The sequence below is a fragment of the Haliotis cracherodii genome, unplaced genomic scaffold, assembly GCF_022045235.1.
Source record: "Haliotis cracherodii isolate W230 unplaced genomic scaffold, xgHalCrac1.p SCAF_32, whole genome shotgun sequence".
Taxonomy (NCBI): domain Eukaryota; kingdom Metazoa; phylum Mollusca; class Gastropoda; order Lepetellida; family Haliotidae; genus Haliotis; species Haliotis cracherodii.
Genome location: NW_027266289.1, coordinates 2,079,057 through 2,089,207, shown reverse-complemented (window position 1 = coordinate 2,089,207; position 10,151 = coordinate 2,079,057). Strand labels below are relative to the sequence as shown.

Genomic DNA, 10,151 nt, shown 5'->3' with positions numbered 1-10,151 from the left:
ATCTAAGACGACATTAAATGAAATCATTCTTCTCAAAGGATCCCTTAAAATCCATTCTCTTGTGTGGCCGTTACAAGGTGTGTTTACCGGCAACCATCATATAACTGTAACACTTACCCCTCTTGACGACCCATACATATATACTAACACCACGTGTTACTCTCCGTGTGAGCAAGGATACAGCAAAGGTATACTGTGAATATCACTCACCTTAGCATCCTAACACGCCTGCGGCAACAGATCGTCACTGACACCACGCTGCCAACCACCAAGAACAATAGCGATGTCAGTAGGGTAGCTAGTTGTATGCCACTGTGTCTTCTACTGGTGTTCTCTGTAAGTTTTAAGACAATGGTTGTATTGGAGTTTGATATAGCTTAATAACTAAACTGATTACAGATTTAAACCACTGGTAAACAAGGAAGAATTATAGAGTTATAGTTACCTTGGTTGCAATGTTCCACTCTTAGACAATCCGCTATAGAACAGTTGAACGTGCAGGTAGAATCCCACTTCGGTCCAGTCAGGTGGCAGCCTATGGTGCAGGTACCAGTCTTCTGATCACAGACACCATCAAGACACACTTCACACGTGTGCTGGCAGAGTCCACCATAGAAGCCACGTGTACATACGTCTGTACACTTCCCGCTGTCCGAGTGGCACATGTTGTGAAGGCAGTTGACAGGGCAGGGTTTACAGTCTCTGCCGAAGTGTCCAGGTACACAACCATCTAAACAGTCACCTGTTGACTTGCATCTTTTGTTGGCGCAGTTAGGACTGCATGGGGAAGAGCACTGTTGACCATGCCAGCCCTCTTCACACCCGTGGATACAATCCCCACTAGCTCTGTGGCAGTCACGTAAACCAGCATCTGGTGCCTGTAGAGGCTTGCTGGTAGAAACGTTGGGGTCTGGTCCACAATTTTCACTGCACTTCGCGTTGCAGAAAATGCTATAAAATCCAGGAAGACAGCCCTCTGCGCATTCATGTTCACAGGATCCCAGGCAATGATCACAGGAATAAGCACAGTTTGGACCGAAATATCCTGGGTGGCACTCTTTGCACAATCCTGTCATCCTGTTGCAGGACTTACATGTACTTGAACACGTCTTACAGCCAGTACCGTAGTAGGAGTCTACACATCCAGACACACAGGATGAGCCCAGCTGACAATATCCTCCATCACAACCACCTGGACATGTTGTACAGGTACCTCCTGGACTGCCACAGCGTACGTTGCACCCAGAGCCTTGATATCCAGGGACACACCCCTCAATGCAGGCACTAATGCCGGAGACTGACAACTGGCAAGAGTGATTTCTGCAGTTCTTACTGCATAGTGATCTGCACATCAGATCAAAATACCCAGGGCCACAGTCTGTGAGACAATGTCCTGTGCTTATGTGACAGTAGGAACAGTGCTGGTTGTCCTTGCAATGGTCGCCTGAAAAATGATCGAAAAATAATATTATTTCTATGTATATGACATGTAAACAAACATACTGTCATGTGACGCTATTCTTGAATGTACACGAACTCAATATTCACTGTAGAGGGTTTACCAATATCATTCATTGTCGAGGGTGTAGCAAAACCATTCACTATAGAGGATGTAGCAATACCGTTCACTGTACACAGGTGTAGCAATATCATTCATTGTCGAGGGTGTAGCAAAACCGTTCACTATCAAGGGTGTAGCAATACCATTCACTGTACACAGGTGTAGCAATACCATTCACTTTCTAGGGTGTAGCAATGTCATTCACTGTCGAGAGTGTAGCAATATCTTTCACTATAGACGATGTAGCAATACCGTCCACTATCGAGGGTGTAGCAATACCATTCACTGTAAACAGGTGTACCTATACCATTCACTGTCGTGGGTGTAGCAATACTGTTCACTGTCGAAGGTGTTGCAATACCGTTCACTGCCGAGAGTGTAGCAATACCAATCGCTGCACACATGTGTAGCAATACCATTCACTGTAATTGGTTTGCAATACCAATCACTGTACACATGTGTAGCAATACAATTCACTGTACACAGGAGTAACAATACCATTCACGTACCCAGGTGTAACAATACAATTCAATCTACACAGGTGTAGCAATACCATTCACTGTACATTGGTGTAAAAATACCATTTACTGTAAACAAGTGTAGCAATTCCATCGATTGTACACAGGTGTAGCAATACCATTGACTGTACCAGGTGTAGCAATCAATAATATTCATTGTACACAGGTGTAGCAATACCATTCACTGTACACAGGAGTAGCAATACCATTCACTGTACACAGGTGTAGCAATACCATTCACAGTAGATAGGTGTAGCAATACCATTCACTGTACACAGGTGTAGTAATACCATTCACTGTACACATGTGTAGCAATACCATTCACCGCACACAGGTGTAGCAATACCATTCACTTTATACAGGTGTAGCAATACCATTCACTGTACACAGGTATAGCAATACCAGTCACTCTACACAGGTGTAGCAATACCATTCACTGTACACAAGTGTAGTAATATCATTACCTCTACACAGTTGTGGCAATACCATTCACTGTACACAGGTGTAGCAATACCATTCACTGTACACAGGTGTATCAATACCATTTCCTGTACACAGTTGTAGCAACACCATTCACTGTACACAGGTGTAGCAATAACATTCACTGTACACAGGAGTAACAATGCCATTCACTTTACACAGATGTAGCAATACCATTGACTTTACACAGGTGCAGCAATACCATTCACTGTTCACAAGTGTAACAGTGTCAATCACTGTACACATGTGTACCAACGCCATTCACTGTACACATGTGAGGCATTGCCATTCACTGTACATACGTGTAGGAATACCATTCACTGTACACAGGAATAGCAATACCATTCACTGTACACATGTGTAGCAATACCATTCACTGTCGTGGGTGTAGCAATACTGTTCACTGTCGAAGGTGTTGCAATACCGTTCACTGCCGAGAGTGTAGCAATACCAATCGCTGCACACATGTGTAGCAATACCATTCACTGTAATTGGTTTGCAATACCAATCACTGTACACATGTGTAGCAATACAATTCACTGTACACAGGAGTAACAATACCATTCACGTACCCAGGTGTAACAATACAATTCAATCTACACAGGTGTAGCAATACCATTCACTGTACATTGGTGTAAAAATACCATTTACTGTAAACAAGTGTAGCAATTCCATCGATTGTACACAGGTGTAGCAATACCATTGACTGTACCAGGTGTAGCAATCAATAATATTCATTGTACACAGGTGTAGCAATACCATTCACTGTACACAGGAGTAGCAATACCATTCACTGTACACAGGTGTAGCAATACCATTCACAGTAGATAGGTGTAGCAATACCATTCATTGTACACAGGTGTAGTAATACCATTCACTGTACACATGTGTAGCAATACCATTCACTGTACACAGTAGTACCAATGCCATTCACTGTACATAGGTGTAGGAATACCATTCTTTGTACATAGGTGTAGGAATACCATTCACTGTACAGAGGTGTAACAATACCATTCACTGTACACAGATGTAGCGGTCCCTCTCACTGTACGCAGGTGTAGCAATACCAGTCACTGTACACAGGCGTAGCAATACCATTCAATGTACGCAGTTGTAGCAATACCATTCACTGTACAGAGGTGTAGCAATGCCATTCACTGCACACAGGTGTAGGAATATCATTCACTGTACACAGGTGTAACAATACCATTCACTGTACGCAGGTGTAGCAATACCATTCACTGTACATATGTGTAGCAATACCATTCACTGTACACAGATGTAGCAATACCTTTTCCTGTACATAGGTGTAGCAATACCATTCACTGTACACAGATGTAGCAATACCTTTTCCTGTACATAGGTGTAGCAATACCATTCACTGTACGCAGGTGTAGCAATACCATTCACTGTACATATGTGTAGCAATACCATTCACTGTACACAGATGTAGCAATACCTTTTCCTGTACACAGGTGTAGCAATACCATTCACTGTACACATGTGTAGCTATACCACTCACTGTACACAGGTGTAGCAATACCATTCACTGTACACAGGTGTAGCAATACCATTCACTGTACACAGGTGTAGCAATACCATTCAATGTACGCAGTTGTAGCAATACCATTCATTATACACAGGTGTAGCAATACCATTCACTGTATAAGGTTTTAGCAATACGATTTTGTGTATACAGGTGTAGCAATACCATTCACTTGGCACAGGTGTACCAATATCACTTTCTCTACATAAGTGTAGCAATACCATTTACAGTACACAGGTTCAGCAATACCATTCACCTCGCACAGGTATGGCAATACCATTCATTGTACACTGTTGTACCAATACCATTCACTGTACATTGTTGTACCAATAACATTCACTGTACACAGGTGTAGCAATACCATTCACTGTACACAGGTTTAGTCATACCATTCACTGTACATAGGTGTAGTAATACTTTTCAGTGTACATAAGTTTAGCTATATCATTCATTGTACACACGTGTAGTCATACCATTCACTGTACATAGGTGTAGTCATACCATTCACTGTAAACAAATGTAGGAATACCATTCTCTGTACATAGGTTAAGCAATACCATTCACTGTACACAGGTGTAGCAATACTTTTCACTGTACACCACTTTAACAATACCATTCACTGTAAACATGTGTAGCAATACCATTCTCTGTCCACAGGTGTAGCAATACCATTCTCTGTACACAGGTGTAGCGATACCAGTCACTGTACACAGGTGTAGCGATGCCATTTACGGTACATAAGTATAAAAATTCTGTTCACTGTACACAAGTGTAGCAACACCGTTCACTGTATACAGATGAAGCAATAGCATTCACTGTACACAGGTGTAGCAATACCATTCACTGTACACAGGTATAGCAATACCATTCACTGTACACAGGTGTAGCAATACCGTTCACTGTACATAGATGTTGCATATGGCTTCGAGTGACAAGTTGGAGGCAGAATACAGAATCTATTCTTGTCTTACCTTGTGCAGAAATTATAAAATATGCAAGACACAGAATCAGCCACACTGTCATCGTTATCCTGAAATGAAATAGATAACAGTAAATGAGTGCCTGGAAAGTGTGTCACTTGTGCCCAATCCATGGGATTGTTTCACAGTATTTAATGCTCGAACTATCAATAGTGTATTGGAGAACCAGAACACAAGCTGTATGGTCTAAATGCTAACTTCACTTAAGATGCCTAACTTGTATTCTCTCAACAATGAAGAAGACATCACATGGCTGCATGGGCATTGTTAAAATAACGAACAGTTATCCTGAAACAAATACAGCAAGACCTTACGTGTAAAGATTTAAACAGTAGATGACACCCCAATTATCGCGACCGCCTCCGTGGTCTAGTGGTAGAGAGTGGAAAGTCCGGGGTTCGATTCCCGGCTGCGTCATACCAAAAGACGTAAAGAGATGGTACTTGTTGTTACCCTGTCTGGCGCAAGGGATTAAGGGGCTAAAACATTAGTCATAGCGACCTAGTGGAGCACAGGAGCGGATAATGAGTTTTATTAATTCTGAAAATAACTTTAACAATTCCTGTTGTTATTGAAAAGTCATAATGAGAGGTTGGTGCGATGTTTATGCCTCACCAGGAAACAACATAATTGTTTTGTGTTTCCCTGATCTGAAAGTTCAAATCAGCCGATGTCATTATATGTTGTCCGTCCCCTATCCATCCATTAATCGGAAAGTTTCATTTTCATAACCAAACATGCATTAGGCCTGTGAAGTTGAAACCGCATGGGTGATTGGTTTCTTTGCAAATCTATCGACGAATTTTGACTTTAAACATAGCTGAGCTTTTTCTGTTTCATCATTTTGAAATGTTATATGATGTAAGCCTGTGGTATGTGCAACATCATATAATGCGTTTTCGAGCGAGTTTTCTTGCTTTATATATCACGCTAATACCAGAGTTATTGCATTTGTGACAACAACATGGTTCATGATACTGAAACGCTCAATGCTCATCCAAGAAATGTCTGCAATACAATTTTGATTCATTTCGTAGAATGACCTTCACGGTGGAGATATGGAAAATGCCATTTCTGACTAAATTTCTAAGAGTGATTATTAAAGCTTAATACTGAGGTAAGCCCTCTAGTTTAGGTTTAGGTTTGACAGACATGAAACTTAAATACATACAACTCGAGAAGAAATGTTCATACAGTGCTGTGGAGTTCACGACAATGCGTTCCTGTTCACGTATCGCCAACAAATCAAACTGTTTGACTACAGACCAAAGGGCAAGAGACGAAACAGAAACCAGCCAATGAATCATTTTTTGTAATCATTGCCCTTAAAAGGCATTTTTGACTGGAGCAGGCTATGCTCTTACTCTGTTTACATTTTCCTGCTGATGTTGGTGAACTGTTAGAGTCATGCATGACACTGTGTCTATACATGGATCAGAAACTCCACCACACTGATCTGGCCACAATCCGCCATTGTGCGATTGTCATACACGAATCAGTGACGTGTATGTTAACCACTGTGTTAATGTAAATATGAGGAATTTAAATAAATATGATAATTATAAAACTTGAAGAGACTCATAGTAGTAAGTGTTAATAGTACTAGTTTTTGTAGTAGTAGTAGTAGTAGTAGTAGTAGTAGTAGTAGTGGGTGGTGGTAGTGACATTGGTAGCTGTGTGTGTGTGTGTGTATGTGTGTGTGTGTGTGTGTGTGTGTGTGTGTGTGTGTGTGTGTGTGTGTGTGTGTGTGAGTGTGAGTGTGTGTGTGTGTGTGGAGTGAGAATTTGACGACCTGTCCTAAAATTAAAATGAATTCACTTATTGCCTGATGTGAAACGCCATAGCTTTGTCGTTACCTTCAGTGTATAATTACTAAAATACATCAATAGACTGACTTACAGTCCCTAGAGTAGTGCAGTGGCCACACAGTAACGTAAGCATCCTCTTGTAGAAGTGATTGTAAGACTCACTCACAACTCTCTCCGCTAAGCTGCCCTACATGACATAGCCCTCGTTGTACTGTGCACCTGGAGTGTTTGAATACAACTGGGTCACAGTGTTGGAGATTGTATTATGGGGACATGTACGTGTTATACAAAATGCCTCCTACCCCGACGGTCTTGGTTCTGTTTTCTCGGCGTTGCATGGGTAAGAGACGTTTAAGGGAAGATTTGGGTGCTTGGTCGACAAGCCGGGATAAACTAACAGTCCGGTGATTTCAAATTTACAATCTGTAAATATTTTTATTGATTATTTTAATACAGGGTGACCAGAATGGTCCTGTCAAGACACGTCAATTGACAGTATGAAAACTGTGTTCACCTGCCAACAGTTATATATCAGTAAACTATGTGTTTTACTGAATATACCGCTAAAATATGCAGGGTATTCCAGTTTAATATAGAACATAAAAGAAGACTTGAGCAGAGCCCTTTGTCTTGCAATACAAGGTATAAAGTATAGAGGTTGAACATCAAGAGTTCAAGAAGGCGGAGCACTGTTTACTGGAAGTGTTGTAAGGCTGGTTGTCTAACAACTATCAACACCTCATCAGCAGCTACAGAAACATCCATCATCTTCCTGCTGGTAGTGATATCACCGTCGAAACATTCCTTGTCGCAATGAAGGAGCCAGTAAAAGTCAACCATCTCCTAATACCGACAATCTACCAAGGAGAACTAAACAGTAAGTTCTTAAACTGAATGTATTCTATTTCACTATATAGCGCAAATGCAAATATAGATAATACTTTTCTGTAATAAGTATATATATTTTACTGTCCTTTGTACGCAGGTTGATAGTAACGATATGGCTGTGACTTTAAATTTTACCTCACTCACTCACTTACTTACTGTGTCTAATGTATAATAATAATAATAATAAAGTTTTCAGTTTGACGATACAAAATGAGTGCATGTTATTGATTATCATCTTAATTGTAGAACTACATACCTCCAAGGCAGATGTCCAAACCGACCCTGTACAGCTTTCATGTCATTAAGTAACTGATTCAGAGCAAAGAATCTGCTACCACTACCCCACCAACGAAATCTACAACAAAACAACAAACAGGGAAGGCTTGCATCACCGTTTCGAAGACGAGAACAAACTGTTTATCTTTTCTGCTTTGATCTGGAGTGGTCGGGTACCTAGTGGTAAAAGTGTTCGCTCGTCATGCCAAATACCTGGGTTCGACTTACCTCGGGTACAACGTGTGTCCCCTGTCGGGATATTGCTGGTATATTCCGAAAAAGCGGCCTGAGACATTCTACTAAGATTTTTTTTCACTGATTTTGAGACCGCAGCACAGAATTCTGTCAGAGCCGAGTTCCAGTGCCAGTTCAAGGGCTGTATGTTCCACTACAGACAGTCCATATAGAAAGGTGGCCACAGCAGGGGTCCCTCCACACTGCATTCCAAGACAACCCAAACATCAACCAGTCTATTACCCATGTGCCTAATACAAGTCGGTACTATTTGAGACTTTTGGAGGAATGTGTGGGCATGTTAGCGGATCAGTGTGCACTTGATGGTGAGATGTTTAAAGGCCTTGAATGGAAGGTTGTCATTGATCCTTCAACTGGTCGCAGATGGTTTACTCCGACCCAAGAAGAAAACGTACTGCAGCTGGACAAGCGACTGAAAGAGGGCATCCTACCAGGTCTTCAATACGTTGATGCTGTCCCCCAACTTGTTGCGTTAAAATTACAAACTCAAACCCTTTTCTGTGAACAGTTACTGTGCTGTTTGTACCATTCATTCTGTTTATATTATGTGATGTTCTTTCTCTAACCTTATTGTACATATGCATCTGAATTAATGTGTCATTTCATAAAATGAATTAAGTGAATGTCAAAATATACTTTATTTGTGTTACAGTTACAGTTACTGTCACACGAGTGAGTTCAGAAATCTATTGTCTTGAATGAGGCACGTGTTCCATTCTTGAATCCAGGAAACAGTTTTGGAAGCAGTCAGAAAAGTCTGTGAAAAGTATGAAAAATATACCGAATGCAAATATACAAATATTGCAAATCATGTAACTATTGAAGAACAGCTGCAGCAGAATCATTTTCTAAACTTGTCGACCCTGTTGATATTGATATTATGGATGAATAATTTGATGACATTTCTAATTTGATTTTTCTTATTTCAGTAGAGGATATAATACTGGTTATGTCATCTCTGTGTGGTATACCGAGTGGTATTCTAATTCTGAGTGACTGAGTTAGCAACATAAGTGCCTCCCTCTCATCACCCCTATAGTTTACATTTATACATAAAGAAAAAAGTTAAGCACCCCCTGTATATTTTACAATGACTGGTCCTACGAGCATTTTAATTGAAACCCTGATAACATAACAACAGAAATACGAATGAGGTTTGCAAGAAGGCACCTCTGACAATAAGAAAACATAAAACGTTTATCCTGTTTGAGATTTTAAGCATGATTCTAACAAAGCATCAGAGGCACTGTATTTGTGCAAAAACAGTAGCCACAATAAGTAGGGAGGACCAGAGTCAGGAACACAATTCCACATCATGGTTCATGATAGAAATGTCATCGGGAACGATGTGGCCTAGCATTGTCATCCATTTTCACAGGTCGGGTGGCAAATGTCAAAAAGCGCCACAACAACTGGTTGCAGGGATTTATAGATGTGCCGATCAGCAGTGAGGTTTCCTTGGATGGTGACAAGACCCAGCTAACAATCATGTGACAGGCAACCCAAAACCATTAACGAAACTCCAGCATATGGGGTTGTAGGTCCTATTGGACTTATTCGCCATGTCTTGAACTAAACACCATGTTATACGAATTCTCCAATGATGATCGGCAAGGAAGGGACGTTTGGGTGACCTTCTAGACTTCATTCCTGACAATTTCAGTGGATTGTTGTGTTTCAGGACAGGAGATGTTGCAAATGGTTGATGACGTACAAGACGAAGCAGGGCCTTGTCCTTGACTGTGGCAGATCCTGTTTGCTCGTGTTTTCGTACTAGTCTGCTGGTTAGCATATAATGGTACCCTAGTTGACGTCCTATATGTGTGTTGGTCATGCCTG

General features: G+C 41.0%; 1 protein-coding gene across 1 annotated transcript; it reads right to left on the bottom strand.

The window, feature by feature from the left end:
* Positions 1-401: 401 nt before the first annotated feature.
* LOC139477257 (multiple epidermal growth factor-like domains protein 10) lies at positions 402-5,128 on the bottom strand. Its single transcript, XM_071259807.1, has 2 exons — positions 5,077-5,128; positions 402-1,444 (listed from the first exon to the last, which is right to left on the bottom strand). Exons 1-2 carry the CDS (start codon positions 5,126-5,128, stop codon positions 402-404), a joined length of 1,095 nt encoding a protein of 364 aa, XP_071115908.1.
* Positions 5,129-10,151: the final 5,023 nt, after the last annotated feature.

Bases quoted from the DNA above. Each gene is read 5' to 3' on its own strand.
- LOC139477257 (XM_071259807.1), bottom strand. From the start codon at position 5,128: ATGACAGTGTGGCTGATTCTGTGTCTTGCATATTTTATAATTTCTGCA. The intron at 1,445-5,076 runs GTAAGACAAGAA...ATCATTTTTCAG, and splicing joins TTTTATAATTTCTGCACAAG to GCGACCATTGCAAGGACAAC.